Below are 18,702 nucleotides of genomic sequence, written 5' to 3'. Positions count from 1 at the left end.
CATCATTAAGACTACTGGCCCAGAGGTGCCTGGGTGGCTCAGTCGGTTAAACATCCAACGCCGGCTCAGGTCATGATCTCACGATTCCTGGGTTTGAGCCCTGCGTTGGGCTCTGTGCTGACAGCTCAGAGTCTGGAGCCTGCTTCTGATTCTGTGTCTCCCTCCCCCTCTGCCCCTCCCCTGCTCACACTCTGTCTCTCTCTCTCTCTCTCTCTCTCTCAAAAATAAATGTAAAAAAAAAAAAAAAGGAAAAAAAAAAAAGACTACTGGCCCAGGAGTTAGACAGACCCAATATGGTATCCTTATTTCTGTCTGTTACCAGCATTGTGCCCTCAAGCAGCCCAGATATGACCCCTCTGAGCCCCTATGTCAAATTCCTCATTTGTAAAATGGGAGATGATCACTGTGCCTTCACTAGAAGTTTGTTGTGTTTGCTTTTTTTCATGCTTATTTATTTTGAGAGAGAGAGAAAGAGAGAGTGTACAGGAGAGGCAGAGGGAGACAGAGAAAATCCCAAGCAGGCTCTGTGCTGACAGTGTCTGACTCGGGGCTCAAACCCACGAACTGCGAGATTATGACCTGAACCGAAATCAACAGTCAGACGCTTAACCAGTTGAGTCACACAGGTGCCCTGGTTGTGTTTATTAAATGAGACCATCCTGGCAAAGCCCTCAGCACTGGCTACTGTTGCCCTGCGGGTTCTACAGTGTGCCTCCGTATCTGGGAGGGTCACCCATATCTGGTCTACACACCATACACTGTAAAATCATCTTTCCAAGTTCCAAATCCTAAATAAGCAAAGAAATCGTGAGGATTTTTAATTATAGCATCAAATTTGCAGATTAAGGAGAGTCAGTTATCTTTAAAAAACAATTTTTAATTATTAAAATAACTTTAAACCAATTAGTTTTTTTTTAAATAATATTAAGCCTTTTTACCAAGGAGTGTGGACTCTCTCCCTTTATTCAAATCTGGTCTTGTTTCTCATTGCTGACTTTTGTAGTCTTCTCTGGAGAGACTCTGGACTATTTTTATTAAGATTTATCCTAAGGGATTAAAATAGTTTTTCTAGCTCGGGTAAATAGATTACTTTTTTTTTTTTTTTTTTTGGTTTTTGTTCAAGAAAGGCTTGCTGAGGGTTTACTGTGCCAGTCATGTGAGGAAGCACAAGAGCAAACGGGGTGGATATGGTTCTGCAGCCTTGTTCAGCTGATAGCCGAACTGCTGGGATGTCTGATTTCCACATCTTCATTCTCTGACTAGCCTCTAGGATTAGTTCTAACAGGCTTTCAGTTGGATTTAAAAAAATTTTTTTTAAATGTTTATTTGTTTTTGAGAGAGAGAGAGAGAGAGAGAGAGAGAGCCCAAGCGGGGAGGGGCAGAGAGGGAGTGAGAGAGCGAATCCAAGCAGGCCCCAAGCAGCCAGTGCAGAACCCAATGCAGGGCTCGAACTCACAAACCGTGAGATCGTGACCTGAGCCCAAATCAAGAGTCAGACGCTTAACTGACTGAGCCACCCAGGCACCCTTATGGTAGTGTTTTCTATTTCAACTACCAGGAAAGTGTTTTGGTCTTTTCTGAGTATGTGTATATGGATGTGTATAAATTTTTTGTACTAAAATGGATATGAAGCAGACTTCCTCAAATTTCAGAAGTATTGTCTGTTAATGAGAACATGGACTTAGAAATGACTTGGACCACACTCCTAGGTCTTGGCCCTCTCATCATGAGTGCTCAGACTCAGGCAGAGTCAGGTGGGGTGAGAGAAGGACCAAAGGTCTGAAGACACCTGCCTCAGCTAGCTAAAGGGAGCATAGCCTTTGAGTGGCCCCAGACATCCTGGGCCAGAGGGAGCACAACCCAGGGTACTCAGATCTGCTGATTTTCCAGAGAAGCTAGAAACCCAGAATTTTATGTGAAATCTCCCCCCTTTTAAAATGTTGGCAAATAATTCAATTATTCTGTGCAGGCCCCAAAACATTGTGGAGGTCAGTGAATCCTGCCCTTGGTCATGAGGTGCTCTCAGTGGTTCTCTGAGGTTCTCGGAGAAGGGTCACAGAGAACTGAAATCTGCCATCATCCCTGCCCCTTGCTGTAAGAAAACAGCTGAAAAGCGGGGATAAATGAAAAATGGTGGTGTCTGGCCAGTCATTTTTGGTTACATAATCCTAGCAAAGAAAGGAAACAAGCTTTAGCTACCTTGCGTCAGAAGCAAAGAAGAATTCCACTGCTTTATCGCCCACGGCATGAAGGCAGGTTGAGCTGTCCAGCCTCTTCATTCTTGTTTTGCAGATCTTCTTTACGTTCTCGAAATTGCCTGGTGAAGGAAGGATTGCAAGTGACATTAAACTATTTTGTTTGAATAACATGAAGCAAGGCGCCAGCTTCCCCTTTGAATATGTGTGGGAGAAATCTGCAATTTTTAGCTTTGGCTGCGTCAGCCAAATCGTGAAAATGATCCCCAAATAGCACGGTGCCACTGCAAGAGCTTTTTGAATGGCTGTGAACAAAACAAAGCAAATCAACACTCATACCAGAGCGTGGATGCCTTTATGTAATGGAGCTGCATGCCTTCCCCTGGACTTGTGTATGTGTTTGAAAATATCTATAATAAAAAGCTTTTGCAAAAAGGGACCCAAGTCTCAGTTGCATGAAAGCCTTTTTGACCTGGAGCCGTATGCGGACTGGCCCCGGAAGACAGAAGACATCTGCCTGCACGAGAGCCCCCTGCCCTGTTCAAGGCCTTCTCGAAAAACTTACGTGTCCTGTACAAGATGGGGATCTGTTCCGTGGAAAGCTTGTATTTGCTGCGCACTCCAATGAGCAGGGGGCTGCCTCTCCTGTAGAGACAACAGGGAGTCGAGTTGCTCATTGTCTCAACACCCCAGGCAGGGCTGGATGGCCTCTTAGCACTGAGGAGGGGTCCCCGCATCTAGCCCTTCCAACAGGGGAAAGTGTCCTGTTGAGATCCTACAGGACAGACTCCTGAGCCACAGGAAGATGCTCCCAGGGCTTGGGGCAGGGACCAACCGACTGGCAGAATTCTGGCTCGCTTTCATGGTGCCACCCACCTGCCCAGTGAATCCCCACATGGTTAGATCACTGTGGCTGAGGCATCAGTAGGCCCTCACTTCGTGGCTCCAGCTTGCTGCTATTTACTGCCATCTTTAAAGCAGGAGCCCTGGACGCCCATGACCTGCCCGAAGACTCTCTTCCCTCCCCCTTCCCCGCCCCTTTTGCTTAGCTCAGCTGTTCTCCAGCTTTGGGGGGGCATTCTGATGACTGGCTTTGGATCTGCTCAACTTTGTGGGCCACTTAACACACTTTCAAGGGTGGTTTTGTCTCTGAGTGTCACCTCCTGGGAGAAGTTTCAATTCCTTGACCTGCACGAGCTGGACTCTGTCACAGAGGGGACAGTGATGTTTCCTCTGTGGGAGTTCCTGCAGCCTCAAACTCAGGTTTCCTCTCCCAGCCCCGCATCCGACTTCCCCAAGTGGGGGGACAAAGTACGTGGCTTTGAAGAAAGTGCTGTGAGCACCTTGAATAATCTGGACCATCTTTTATCATATCTGAAGCAGAGGAGACACGGCTCTGGTACAATGGAGAGCCAGCTCGAATGGCCTTTATAACATTGACAATGAGAAAGTACTGTGGTTACCTAATTTTCTTGGCAAACGTCTCCCCCAGATTTTATTGTTGTAGATAGAGCTCTATGATTTCTCTGAACTTCGCCTCAGATAATGCTCCCGAGGCATCCCAAAGATTGCCCAGGAGGTTACAGAGCCGGCAGGTTATGGACAATTTAGAAATATAAAGCTTTATTGCTTCTTCACATGGCCTTCTTTTGCATTCATTTAAAATAGTAATACCATGATAGTATCAAGTTTTAAAAGGGGTTTCTAATTTTTTTTAATGTTTATTTATATTTGAGAGAGAGAGGGAGACACAGAATCTGAAGCAGGCTCCAGCCTCTGACCTGTCAGCACAGAATCTGATGCGGGGCTCGAACTCATGAACCGTGAGGTCATGACCTGAGCTGAAGTCGGCTGCTTAACTGACTGAGCCACCCAAGTGCCCCAGGGTTTCTAAATTTAATAGGGACAAGCGGTCTGTTATAATTCTATGATTGAAGAAATTGAATGCCAAGCGGTAAATTCCTTCCTATCCTGAACAAAAATTAAATCATGATACATTCCCATCATTTCCTGCCTAGAGAATATGACTGTCTGTGAGGGACTGCCTCGTTCTCTCTGTGTCTTCCAGGCCACAGGTGCATTCTCCATGGCTCCTCAGAGGCTTCAGAATGAAACTTTCAGTCCACAGTGCACCTGAGACCCTGCAGAGCAGGGCTTCTGCCAACATCCTCACTCCCCACCAGCCCTTGGAGCTAGAGGGGCAGAGTGTGCACGACCTTGCTCACTGCTGTCTCCAATGCCTGGTACATAGCAGGTGTCAGTCTGTCTTTCTGAAAGAGCAGAAAGTCCCCCCATGACTGCTACCATGAGGAACGAGCTTACAAAGTGTCTTGGAAATAGCCACTGCTTTCATTATAGAATCTGGGCCACATTCCAGGGGCTCCTTTGAAGAGCAAGGGTTGGCGTGTCCCTGGTGACCCCATCTGTGCCCTCAACCAGGGTCTTTTCTATTTTTTTTCTGAAGGGGACTCAAGCTGCTCTGGGTCAGAGCCCCAGATGCTGAGCTCACTCTAGGCCCCTTCCTTTTGCTCACACTGGTGCTTCTGGCTACCTCCCAAAGGCTGACATTTGAACCCCCTCAGGCTCCCCAATGCATTGCCTCCCAGCCCCCAACACGGAGTATCAACACCCTCTGCCCTGCTCTGTCCTCCTGCACAAATGTCCAGTCCTTAAAGACAGGACTAGGTCAGGTGTTAATAGATCCCTAGGACCCAGTATAGACTAAGTGCTCAACAAATATCAGTTGGATGGATGGAGGGAGGGAAGGACAGATGGACAGGTAGATGTGTAGATGGATGGTCAGACTGATGGCAGATGGACAGATGGATAATCAGTTCATCTGAATATAAAATAACAGGATGGCACTCATGCTCCCACTTGTGTGAATCCACACATCACTGGGGGCCATGTGGCTCTGTCCCTCTGTCCAGAGGGACATGTCGGCTGGCCCTCTAGGACCTCTGGTGTGTAGGTGATGAAGCTTGAGTGTGGGGCCTTCAAGGCCTCTTCTTACTGGATTCAAATTAATTTTCACTTGTTCCTAGTTTCACGTTCATAATTTTGCAAGCTTTTTCCAGAAGGCATCTCCAAAACTGACCTGCAACCTGGATCTGTCCCTTGTTATACAGTTTTATTTTTACTTTGAATTTGTTGTCAACTTCTGAAAATCTGGAGATTTCAAATAAAAAATCAACTTTTTGCTTTCTCTTTTAAAAATCAGAAGCCCAGCCACAGAGATGGTAGGGTGCATAAGCCACGGTCTCACTTCTCCCCTGTTGTCTCAAGCTAAGCAATCTTATTTTATTTATTTGTTCTTGAAATGTCAATGTGTTTTGCCTCACCTGGTGGCAACAGCTTCTCCCGGGTAGTGGATGCTCTTGAAAACCAACGCGAATGCACCTTCCTGTAAACACAGCAAATAAGAGTGAGCCACATGTGCTCTGGCCCCACCTGAGCTGCCAGGGCTGTTGCAGCCTGGTCCACCACCCCACAGGGGGGTCACTCTTCATGGTGGGTGGTCCTGGGTTTCCTTCCTCAGGGTGCTGAATGCAGGACAGCTCTTTCAGAGTGATGTCAGGAGAAGAAAGTGACACAGTCTGTACCACGAGGAAAAACCAAAGACCAGAACTTGTGGATTTCATGGTGCTCAGCAGAACCCACCCCTGCTCAGGGCCACAAGGAGCGATTCCCCGCTCTGTGATGATCTGGGTGGATGGGGGCAGTTAGAGCCTCAGGAAATGAGAACTGTGGCCAGGGGTCCTGCCCTGGAACTGTGAGAACGAAAGGGATTACTCCATGACACACAGTAGAGCCTGGGTTCAAACCCTGTCTCCACCCCTTAATTGAGCAATTGCCTAGTTTGTGCCTCGTGGTGAATGGAAATGAGAATAGTTCTACCTTGCATGGCTTCTGTGAGCTCATGTACTTTTGTTGCTCATTTTTGAGAGAGAGTGTGTGAGCAGGGAGGGGCAGAGAGAGAAGAGGACAGAGGACCTAAAGTGGGCTTTGTGCTGACAGCGGTGAGCCTGAGTTGGGGCTTGAACTCACCAACGTGAGATCATGACCTGAGCCCAAGTCAGACGCTCAACCAACTGAGCCACCCAGGTGCCCCATGTGAGCTCATGCACTTTAAGTGCTCTGAACAGTGGCCTGCCATATGAAAAACCCAACAGTGGCATGGGTTGTTATTAGTGTTTCTATTATTTCTTTAGCAATGACTGTCATTCACCCTCTGTTGCGTTGTGCAAACCAGAACAAACCTAGTTCTCCTAACTCAAGACTCCAAATGCTCTATTTAAATCCCTGGTGCAAAATTCTCTCCTACATTCTGACCACCCTGTACTAATTTTACCATGCCCCTAGTAGACTGGGGTTATGTATAACCAGCTAGAAGTCTGGATTTTCATGTGAAATGCCCCATGTTTTGGAATCCTGGGCAGACCCAAGGCCCCACGCAGCCTTGGCCAGTTTGCCAACTCAGTCACACAGCCAGAGGGACCCAGAGTCAGCATCCCCAGGCCTCTAGGGGCCTTTCAAACTGCCCAGAAGCCTGATGTTTACCCTGCCAGTTCTGTAAACAATAACGTGGTACTGAACAGAAAAACACTTCCCAGTCCCAAAGAGCCCCAAAGAGCCCCTCATTGCTTCAGCTAAGAGAAATCACTGAAATTTACACCTGTCATCACTGGGGAGGTATTTCCAAAATTTAAAATTACAAATGGAAATGAGAAGATACTGTGCAGCAAAACCAAACTGGTTTACTGTAAATTACATAGTAATTATACTATGTATTACGTATAGGACAGGCTCTTGTCTATAAATGTCTTCTAAATTATGACTTCCAAAAATGGGAGCAAAGTGTTTGACAGTAGACTTATTTATGAAAAAGGCTCTGAAAATACCAGAGGGTGATATATTTTAAACCATAGTGTTGTACCCTCTGACCCTGGATATTCCAGATTCCTGGCCCCAAATGCTGTCTCCAGGCTGCCCCTGTGTTGGAGGAGCTCCTGGATGGCAGGGATGCCCAGGAGGATGGACTCTGGGAAATCTGGAGACCACTCCTCCTCCCCCTACCATCTCATACACGGCCTGAGTCTGTTGTGCCTCATCCTTGTGGACAACTCCCTCTCTACCCCGCCCTTGCCCCAGCATGTGCCCCTTCTTGGGGCTTAGTTTTGTGGGTCCAGCCCTCTGGGACATCACCAATCTCTCTCTCTCTTCCTGGATAAGCACACAAACCTGATCTGGTATCTCCTATCACAAAAAACAGTCTTCCCTCAGAACTGCAAGCCTCTCCCACCACCACTGGGCCATTTCCTGACACTCTTTTTCTAGAATCAAACTTCTCAAAAGTTCACACCTGCTTTTACTTCCTTTTCCTTCCAACTCTGCTCAGTAAGGATATGTGGGTATTTCTGCCCCTTGATGAACAATCACTTCACTGAAACTGGAGGAAAAACTACAATTCTGAGTCTCCAACATCAGTTCAATGCACCCTGGGTATATAACTAATGGCACACACAGTGGACAAGATGACAAAGGTCCCGCGTGCAATGCGCCATCATGAGGAACCAATGATGGGAAGTTCTGATCACGGACTCAGAGGGGTTAAGATGGAACAAGCCACTTCTTACTCGATATTTACTACCAAAACCTCAGGATTTCTCTCAGTTCTCCATGATGTAACATCTTAAGGCCAGACATCGTAGACTTTTTTTGTTTTTAGTAACTTCACGCCCAGCACAGAGCCCAATGCGAGGCTGAACTCATGACCCCGAGATTAAGACCTGAGCTAAAATCAAGAGTCAGATACTTAGCCAACTAAGCCATCCAGGCACCACTGTAGTCAAGCCATCTTTAATCCTCAGGTACTTTGCACAAATTCGGCTCATAAATGCTACTGAAAAGTGAAGGAATGAAAGGGCGATTTATGTACACAGGTGGGCCTGGTAACTCACCAGCTGCTGAATGACTCTTTCGACCAGTGTTGAAAACGTAATGTCCTCAGTTTCTCTGTTGTCAAACACGTATTTAATCAGCTTGGCGATGGTCTCTGTGTCTGTTTCTGACTCAAACTCATAGCCTTTGCTTTCCTGGAATATTTCGTTGGACAGAGTGTTAGATAACGGTCATTGCATAATGTTGCCCGGCCAGCTCCCTCTCCTCCCTTATGATCCACCCTCACAGTGACTTAAGATAAGAACAAGGAAAACGGGGGGTAAGAAATGTCGGCCAGAATCACATAGCAAGCTGAGTCATTCCAGTATTCCCTGAGATCATCCTGCCTCAGAAGCCTGTCCTCGCCATTAATCTGGACATTGCAAAATAACAGCAGTCAAAATGATCAAATATGTTGAGTCAAACCCACCCACATCCCAACCAACACCGCAACATTTTCATATGTGAGACAAACACTGTCTGTCTTCTCACCCCACATTCCATGTGGTGTATGAGTCGATATGTTAGGCAGTGCAGATACTTTAATAAAAGGAAGTTCATGTTCTTTTGATTATGTGAATCTGCGGTGGTCCCTGAGGGACATGCAAATGCCCTGCTATCTTCTCCTGCAAGATCTGGAAAGGTGGCGGAGCCAGGATGAGGTTTATGTCCAATGTGGTGACATGGGTGTTACTCAGCTCCTGCTTTTGCTTCCAGAGGGAAATGAGCTGGTTGGAAAGTTCTGGGGAAGATAGACACCATCTGACTTACATGTTAACCCAGGGGAAGTAGCTTACCAGAAATTTCCTTAGGTCTTTGTAATTTGTGATGATCCCATTATGGATGACAACGAATTCTGGAAGAAAAGTTTGGTGAAGAGAGAAATGCCATGAAAAGGTGAAGTTCAATTCGGAAGTGAAGGACAACGATTTGACAGTCTGAAACTCTCTACAAGCTTTCCTCCCACAGAGACTCCTGTGAGCAAACATCACTTAGCGGTGATGAGAGTGGACGTGTTACCATCTACTACAAGTTATTTTTTATTTATTTAATTTTTTTAAACTATTTTTTTAAACATTTATTTATTTTTGATTGAAAGAGAGAGAGCACGTGCACGCAAGTGGGGGAGGGGCAGACAGAGAGGGAGACACAGAATGCAAAGCAGGCTCCAGGCTCCGAGCTGTCAGCACAGAGCCCGATGCGGGGCTTGAACTCACGAACCGTAAGATCATGACCTGAGCCGAAGTCGGACACTTAACTGACTGAGCCACCCAGGTGCCCCTATGACTACAATTTAAACCTGAGGAAATACACTGCTCTCTTTGGGTTAAAAGCACCTACCAACCTGACTACGCACAGACCTCTGACCTGTGGCCTACAGTATCGTCAAATGTGTTTTGGCATCCAGAAACTAGTTCAGGCATTCTGAAATGGCTTTAGGCTCAATGAGGCCACAAGCTAGCAATCCACACGTGTTCCATTTGATCCACACCACATTGTGAAAAGAGTGAAGTTTGAAATTTTGAATCCTGATTTTCAGGTGCCTGCGTGGCTCCATCAGTTAAGGGTCTGACTTCAGCTCAGGTCATGATCTCACGGTTCGTGAGTTTGAGCCCCAGGTCGGGCACTCTGTTGTCAGTGCAGAGCCTGCTTGGGATCCTCTCTCTCTGCCCCTCCCCCATTCTCTCTCTCTAAATAAATAAACTTAAAAATTTCTGGGTGACCCCAGAAATTCTGGCATCTTTGGGCTCACCCCCATTCCTGTATGGCCATGAGCATTTCTCTCTACAGGGTCTGCCTGCTGTGGCTCCTCCCTGCTCTCTGAGCACCAGTAGGGTTCCTTGCCCCCAGCTGGCGGGGGGAGGGGACCCCCTGGCCAACCCTGGAAGAGGGATATGCCTCAGTCACCACTGCATTTCCTCAATAAATAGCTGATGGATAACATGAAGGTCTAAAAGCAGCCTGAGAGTTTTTCTGGGTAAGGAATTCCCTTTCCTCCTGAGCCTAGATGATAGACCCTTTATCATCCTTGGCATTCAGTAATTCCACCAGGATGCATCTAGAAGGTGGGTGTTCTTCATAAAGATTACTGTTCAGTGAAACTCTGGATCTCTAATTCAGTTTTTGGTCAGTACAGGCTAGTCCTTTACTGTTTTTCTTTGTTTTTATCATAATTTCCTCTCTCTCTCTCTCTCCCTCTTTTTTACAGCCTATTGTTATACTTGTGAAGTCACACACAGACTGGAAGGGCTTGAATAGAAAAGCCATTTTCGACAAGTGTGCTGGGCACAGCTGAACTCATTTACGGCTTTACCTATTATTATTATTTTATTTTATTTTATCTTATTTTATTTTTACCATTTCACTTGTGTTGTTCTCTTCTTAGGGGACACCAGTAACTCACCTATTGGATCTCTATTCACTGTCTCCATATTCATCCACCTCTCCAATAGTTTTCATATTGACTGTGACACAGTTGCTTTATTTTCTTAACCTTGTCCCATTTTTTCATTTAATTGTCTTCTCATCGGTAGTTGGCTTCCTAGAATCTGTGTTTTCTTTACGAATGCTTCTTTGTGTAATTTTCTTGTGCAACGCTGTTCCTGGGTGTAAGTGTTCCTCAAAAATGTGCTCTTCGGTTATCCCTGATGAGTTGCTAAAGAAATTCTACGAATCTCTGCTTACTTCTCGTGTTTTTCTTTTCAATTACTCACCCTGAGTCAGGGCAGGCATTTTCAAGTTTGGGTGTGGGGCAGGGGGATCTGCTTGGAGCCTCCCTGCTTTGGGGACACAGAATCCCCGACTACACTGAAGTGAGGCTTCACTTTATCACCTAGGGTGGCAACCTCTCAGGGTACATGGTCTTGGTACAGTTTTTCCCACCAGCCCCACTGCTCCGGGGGTCAACCTCTGTATCTGGCTTGGGATTTGGCTGGAATAACATTCTAGGTCCTCAGCACCATGGGGTCTGCTGTCCCCCTCCTGGATGTGGGGCACTGACCCCGGAAGTGGGATGCCCTATGGTTCAAGGCATGGACCAGATCCAAGGATCTGTCCTCACTACCCAAGACCCCGACCACGTGGATGCACGTGTAGCCCAGCCCCCAGGGTTCTCTCCAGCTGTTCTGCCAAGCAGGAGGTATGGGGCTCTCCTTCCATTCTCCAGAGGAGTCCTTCCCTTCCAAATTGGGCAGGATGAGCCAGTGTTCCCAGGAGTAAGGGACATTGAGCAGAGAGGTGCCAGTCTCTCCTATGGCCCAACTTCCACGACGATGAACTGCAGTGACTCTTGCCAAGTGTTTAGCTAAAGTTTCCTGCCAATAAGCACTCCTCAACGACTCTGGTGGATCTGATTTCTACTTTACTATGGGGCTTGGTAAAAACTGACACTATGCCAGGGAATGTCTTGGGGTGGGGGGCCCAAGGGACTCCAGAGGTCATTCTCTCTGCCGGTCACCCTCCCCCATCATGCCCAGGGGTGGGTCACTGGGGGCTTCTGACCTAATCAGGCCTAACCTAGAAAGGAGACCCACTGGAATCTCCAGACCTACCAGCCCTTCTCTGATGAGAGGGCCTGGGGGTGTCACTGAAGAGAACTATCCTGTGGGCCCGGGCATGGGACATGGACCCACGAGCTGGGGCATTTGGGAGAACCAGGGATCCTGCAGCTCACCAAAGAGGGCCTGGTATCCCCGTGACTGCCCTGAGCAGTCACCATGTCCCCACTCTCTGTGGGGTCACTCTCTGTGACCCTAGACCACTGCTTTTTCAGTGGAACTCCAAGGTACTGTGAGCCCAGTTACCATATCTTCTAGTTTTTCAAGGAATAACAAAAGTCTGGACTTTCAGGTTTGGTAATTCTCATATTTAAAAAACATGACACAAGCCAAGCAGAGGGCTCTGCTGCTTGGAGGGAGGCCCTGGGCTGCCTGCTACAATCTCTGCTTCTCCAAACCTCAAGCCTTTGGCAGCTGAGGCCTCATGGCAGGGCCCAGGATTGGAGCAGGCACTTCAGACATTAACCGAGATCAGCACTACCCTGGCTCAAGACCACTCTCCTCTGGGGAAATGAAACCCATCCCTCCCTCGGGCACCCAGCCCTCCAGAACAACACAGTCCCTTGCAGAACAGTGCCCGACTCTTAGACCTCTCATGCTGCCAAGTCGCACTCAGGCTGGGTCTCAGAAGCTGGGAGCAGTCATGGGAAGTCGCCACTGTTTTCCTGTAGAGGCCTGGGTAGGGGTCAGCCCTGCCCAGGAGCCAGGCTGAGTTCACCTCCTGTCTAAGGCCCAGTGCTATCTGTTTGGATCCTCGGGGAAGATGAGGCAGGGAGAGAAGCATGCCAGTTGGCAGTGGGTGTGGATCCACAGTGGCACAGGTCAAAGCCAGGCAGAACCTTCAGGAAGGGGACGCAGGGCCACGCTACATACCGTTGCCTTTGTCTGAGCGCTGTGGATGGCTGTTGACAGCATTGGGGACCCCATGGGTAGCCCAGCGCGTGTGGGCAATGCCAAAGTGGGTCTCAAACTCCACCTTCAAGTCCATGCTGTCTTGTTCTAGAAGCAAGAAAAATAATCATTGACACATTACTGTTATGGTGAGGTGGCATGATTACATGGACACACCTCAGCCACGTCAAAAGCACATCCCACCTTGGACTGCAAAGGCCCTACCCTGGGGATTTCTGCCAGATCCCTGCTGTAGTTTACTTAGTGCTTATCAGTAACCTAAGTCACCAGCCAAAATGAGCTTACTTTAAAAAGAATATTATAGATCATAACTATAAATGGAAAAATAGTATCATTTGCCAGAAAAATTAAAATAAATACATACGTACTAAATATTAAAAAAAATTCTCATGCACCACCTCCTAGAAAAACAAAAAACCCCAGAAAACCAACCTTCCCCCAAACAAAACAAAAACAAAAACAAATCCTACACTCTGAGAAACACAGTTTTACGATGTAGGCTTAACTCTCCTTCTATTTATCCATGCTTGGATAGTGAATATTTTTAGTCTCGAATGCTATTGGAATAAAAGACTTTAAACTGACCCATGCTGCTTTGAATGGGCATGTGTCCCACTTACTGTAAAGTTCTTCATCAAGAGCCTTGACATTTCCTCTTTTCTTGACCAGCTGGATATGTCTTTCTTTGACTTCGTTATTATTTCCATCGATTGCCACACCTGTGGGACACACATGATTTTTTTTCCTTTTTTTTTGCATTGGGATTTGTTTGGTCTCCTGCACTTTGTTACAGAGTACAACCCAGGGTGAGGGCTGCACAGTGCTGTGGATTTGTCCGTTCCCGTTGGCCAGGCTTGCAGCCTGGAAGAGAACTACACAGCGTTCAGGATGTTGATTCAGCAAGATTATGATGTGGCAGCAAACAGGGGAGGCGCACCTGGGACCTGGGCTGTGGCCGCCTCACCTGGCTTTGAACCAGGGTGCATCCCCGGGAGCCTGCCTGTGAGGGAGGTTCCTCCACGCCCACCACTGAAGGTGGCGGGCTCGCTTGAGGGCACTGATGGTGCCATGCCCTGTGCTGACATCCCTACTGCATTAGTGTTCCTAAGATCCTACATCTGACATGCTTTCCGTTAAGAATGAACAGGGAGGGGAGCCTGGGTGGTTCAGTCGGTTAAGCATCTGACTCTTGGTTTTGACTCAGGTCGTGATCTCTCAGTTAGTGAGTTCCAACCCTGAGCAGGGCTCTGTGCTGACAGGGTGGAACCTGCTCTGGATTCTGTCTCCCTCCCTCTCTGCTCCTCCCCCACTCGTGCTGTTTCTGTCTCTCTCCAGATAAACTATACAAAAAAAAAAAAAAAAAGAATTAACAGGGATATGAAAATATCTGGCTCCCCCTTTCTCCTAAGGCTGCTTAATTAAAAATGGGAAGTGGACTAAATATCCACCAGTCAGATGGATGAAGAGGTAAGCTCTGAGATAGTCACCCAGGGGAGGATTATACAGCCACTGAGCAAGATCCTTAGGAAGAGTTTAGGGTAACGGGAGATGTGGGAGATAAATGAAAACAGGACATAAAATTATAATTCTATAGTTACGATCAGGTTAAAAACAAAAAGTAGCTACGTGTGACACCCCCACATCCCCATACCACCCCAACATACGCACAGCAATGACCAGAGGAGGGACACAAAGATATTAATGCGAGAGCTTTGGTAGAGATTTTTTTTTTTACCGTTATTTCTTCTTTCTCCTGTTCTCTAGTTTCCTTATTTTTTAAAAAAACTTTTAATGTTTTTTAATGTATTTTTGACAGACAGAAATGGAGCATGAGTGGGGGAAGGGCAGAAAGAGGGAGACAGAATTCAAAGCAGGTTCCAGGCTCCAAGCTGTCAGCACAGAGCCCAACGTGGGGTTTGAACTCACCAACCATGAGATCATGACCTGAGCCGAAGTTGGGCACTTAACCCACTGAGCCACCCAGGCGCCCCTCCTTTTCTCTAGTTCTCAAGTGACAGGAACAAGCGTTGTATCTATGAGGGCAGTCTGCGGGGCCTACCTGCCGAGTCATAGCCTCTGTACTCAAGCCTCTGCAGGCCCTTGATGAGGGTTTCGAAAATCTCCTTCCTCGTCCGGGGGACTCTGTAGTTCATGTAGGCGAAGATTCCTGTTGACAGAGGGGGAACCAACATGTTTGTAAATCACTCGGTTGGTGTTGAGGGAAAAAAATACTTCTGGGGACGCCCACCCAGCTGGCATCCCGGGAGGCCTTGCCGGCTGCGTGCGTGGCCTTCCCCTGACATAGCCGAAGAACGATGTGCTCCCCTCTGCTTCCGGAAGGACAGCCCAGCAAGCAGCCCAGCCAGGGATGAGAAGTCTCGCGTAGCATGTGAAGAACGAATGCGTACGCCTTGGCCTTGCGATTTCACCGCAGAGAATTTATCCTACGGACGCAGTCACGTGACCTGGCTTTCACCATGGCAACATTTATAACAGCAAAGATCAGCTAAACCACCCAACCACCTAGGGACATCTCGAGGTCCCAACCCATGTGGATTCCTTGATTTGCACAGAATATGCCCGGGAAGGGTCCTAAGGAGGTCACAGCAGGTGAAGGAGGCTGCAGCAGGTGAAGACAGGGGCTGAGGCCTTTACTCCTTCCTGCTCAGCCCTGTTGCCTGGAGCTTTAGCATCAATAAATGCTACTTTCGCAACAGCAAAACCAAAATCATCTCTTGGCCCCTGGAGAATCCCTACCTTCAAGGGAGGCCTGCACTCCAAGATTTTATTTGGCTTTATTCTCCATATTTGTATTTCGAAATAACATTTTCCTAAATAGGAAGTAACAGCCATCACACTGGCTCTCTCTAAGCTGCTCCACTCCCTCCCTGATTAAGACTATGGACCCTTGGTCTGTCTCTGTCCTGCCCTGCGAGTTCCCTACCCTGACGTCCCTCTGTCCTTCTGTCCTCCCTGCTCCACTTGGGAAAACCTGCCGTCCTCAAAGCTCAGCTCTGATCCCGCCCCCCCCCCCCAGCAGGCTTGTTCAGGCCCCAGCCTCCCCGGTTTTGGGCCACCCCAGTGCTCTTGCATCCTGAGACATCTACATCCGCCAACAAGGACACAGGCTGGCACTTCTATTTTTTCATTTCTCACTGTGTCTTGGCATACCGTCCTTATTCAATAAATGCATGTGGAATAGAACGACTGTAAATCTGCATTAATCAGGGAAGCAAGAGTATGGATCATGAACAATACTGGCCTTCAGGAATATTTATAACTCATCTTTTTTTTTTTAAGTTTATTTATTTTGAGAGAGAGAGAGTGAGATGGGGGGGTAGGGAGAGAGAGAGAGAGAGAGAGAGAGAGAGAGAGAGAGAGAGAGAGAGAGAGGGAGAGATCCTAAGCAGGCTTTGCACTATCACCACAGAGCCCGACATGGGGCTCGAACCCACGAACTGTGAGATCATGACCTGAGCCAAAACCAAGAGTCAGACGCTTAACCAACTGAGCCACCCAGGGTACCCCATAGTAACTCATCTTATTGAGAACTCACTATGTGCCAGGCACTGGGCCAACCATTCCCATACAGGTGTCAATCAAAGTTCAGAGGCTGTATTTACCATTACCTCCCTTTACTTTCTAGAACAGAAGCTTGGGAGGCTGTGACTGAGAACCAAGGAGACCTGACCTTAGGACTTAAATGCTCCTAACCACCAGGCAGGGCTTCCTCAGGGATGAATGGAGTTAAAAGGTTTATTTTCCAAATTTTAATGATTTGATTAAAAAAAATTTTTTTTCATGTTATTTTTGAGAGAGAGAGAGCACAAGCAGGGGAGGGACAGAGGGCGAGGGAGACACAGAAACTGAAATAGGCTCCAGGCTATGAGCTTTCATCACAGAGCCTGGACGCGGGGCTCAAACTCACGAACTGTGACATCATGACCTGAGCTAAAGTTGGACGCTTAACTGACTGAGTCACTCAGGCACCCAATGATTTGATTTTTTAATTTTCCTACTGTTTTTCTGGGATGCTGGAAAGGTCTGACCAGGATTAAAAATTTGCCAGATATCTGCACCCCCACGTTCATTGCAGCATTATTTACAATAACCAACACGTAGAAACAACCCAAGTGTCCATCCACAGATGGATGGATAAATATTTACAATGGAATATCATTTGGCCATAAAAAAGAAGAAAATCTGCCATTTGCAACAACATGGATGGCACTTGAGGGCATTATGCTGCATGAAATAAATCAGACAGAAGAAAGACAAATACTGTATGATCTCATATGTGGAATCTGAAAAAAACCAAACTCATTGATACAGAGATCAGATTGGTGGCTGCCAGAAGTGGAGGAGTAGGAGATGGGAGAATTAGGCAAAGATGGTCAAAAGGTATAAACTTCCAGTTATAAAATAAGTAAGTCCTGAGGATGTAATGTACAACATGCTGACTATAGTTAACAATACTGTATTGTACATCTGAAAGATGCAAAAAGAGTAGCTCCTTAAAGTTCTCATCAGGAGGGGGGCATCTAGGTAGCTCAGTGTTGGTTAAGTGTCCGACTTGGGCTCAGGTCATGATCTCACGGTTCATGAGTTTGAGCCCCGCATGGGGCTCTGTGCTGACAGTGTGGAGCCTGCTTGGGATTTCCTCTCTCCCTCTCTGCCCCTTCCGTGCTCTCTCTCTCTCTCTCTCAAATATAAATAAATAAACTTAAAAAAAAAGTTCTCATCAGGAGGAGAAAATGTTAACTGTGTGAAGTGATGGTTGTTTAACCTTATTGTGGTGATCATTTCACAATATATACATATAGCAAAGCATTGAGTACACCTAAAACTTTTACAGTGTTACATGTCAATTATATCTCAATAAAACTGGGGGGGGGGGAAGGGGGAAATGCCAAAGATGAACCACAGAGAGGACAACCTGCCTGAGGGCTGACCACAATTATACACAAAACCTCCCGTAATATCTCCAGTCATTAAGAAGATTAGGTTCAAATCAGTATAGTGTATCTGAATGAATGACAAAATGTCCATTAAAGGAATGTTGTATCCCTAAGCAGTGAGTGGGGTCACATTATATGAACATTTAATTTGCTAAAATTCATTCTTCTAGACGTAGACAAAAGAGAGGCGATGAAATTCAGAGGTGCTAAAAATGGTAATTTGAGGGGCACCTGGCTGGCTCAGTTGGTTAAGCATCTGACTTCAGCTCAGGTCGTGATCTCATGGTTCAGGAGTTCGAGCCCCGCGTCGGGCTCTGTGCTAACAGCTCAGAGCCTGGAGCCTGCTTCAGATTCCGTGTCTCCCTCTCTCTCTGCCCCTCCCCTGTTCACGCTCTGTCTCTCTTTCCTTCAAAAATAAATGAACATTAAAAAAAAATTTAATGCTATTTTTCATTCTTACGTCCTGTGCGTTACCATACACAGTATATATTTGCACACAAGTATTAAAGTGCAGAATTTCTATATAATTTCTTTTATTATTTATTTTTGAGAGAGAGAGAGACAGAGCACAGTGGGGTAGGGGCAGAGAGAGACAGAGACACAGAATCCAAAGCAGGCTCCAGGCTCCGAGCTGTCAGCACAGAGCCCAATGCGGGTCTCCAACCCGTGAATTGCAAGATCATGACCTGAGCCAAAGTCGGACGCTTAACTGACTAAGCCACCCACGTGCTCCCAGAATTTCTCTATAAAAAACATGAACACTGTGCTTTCTGAGCAGTTACAGATGCTTTCTTTTTAAAATGGCTAAGGGTAATTTTGGTGGTCAGCTATTTTTGTCTTCCTGGCTGACACTAGATCAGGTGAGAGGCGTTGAGTGTAAGGCCTTGTGTATAGTTGGGGCACCTCCCCAGCGAAGGCGCCTGTCCCCACAGGGCTGCTGAGCGTTTGGGTCACAGGAGTTCACACTTTACCCTACACTTCAGACCTCAACACATCTGGGCAGATGATGTATTTTTGTCACCTTGCTCATTAAAAAAAAACAACCGAATAGTTACCTTCTAATGGAAATACTATAAAATTTTGAACAGTTCTATTCAGATATAAGTCACATGCTTTAATATTCTCCCATTTCAAGTGTAC

General features: G+C 46.9%; 1 protein-coding gene across 2 annotated transcripts in view; it reads right to left on the bottom strand.

Annotated features, from left to right (window-relative positions):
• GFPT2 (glutamine-fructose-6-phosphate transaminase 2) overlaps window positions 1-18,702 on the bottom strand; it is a 47,593-nt gene that overhangs the window by 16,980 nt on the left and 11,911 nt on the right. For both annotated transcript variants that reach the window (XM_042981869.1, XM_042981877.1), the window contains exons 2-9: window positions 14,664-14,771; window positions 13,225-13,323; window positions 12,566-12,691; window positions 8,933-8,991; window positions 8,156-8,290; window positions 5,537-5,598; window positions 2,761-2,840; window positions 2,200-2,317 (exon numbers count right to left, since the gene is read on the bottom strand). In XM_042981869.1, coding sequence (XP_042837803.1) covers window positions 2,200-2,317; window positions 2,761-2,840; window positions 5,537-5,598; window positions 8,156-8,290; window positions 8,933-8,991; window positions 12,566-12,691; window positions 13,225-13,323; window positions 14,664-14,771 — 787 coding nt within the window. The remainder of the gene's footprint in view (window positions 1-2,199; window positions 2,318-2,760; window positions 2,841-5,536; window positions 5,599-8,155; window positions 8,291-8,932; window positions 8,992-12,565; window positions 12,692-13,224; window positions 13,324-14,663; window positions 14,772-18,702) is intronic.

This window comes from Panthera tigris, chromosome A1 (assembly GCF_018350195.1).
Source record: "Panthera tigris isolate Pti1 chromosome A1, P.tigris_Pti1_mat1.1, whole genome shotgun sequence".
NCBI lineage: Eukaryota > Metazoa > Chordata > Mammalia > Carnivora > Felidae > Panthera > Panthera tigris.
The sequence above is the reverse complement of the archived record's forward strand: the minus strand, read 5'-3'. Positions and strand labels throughout refer to the sequence as shown.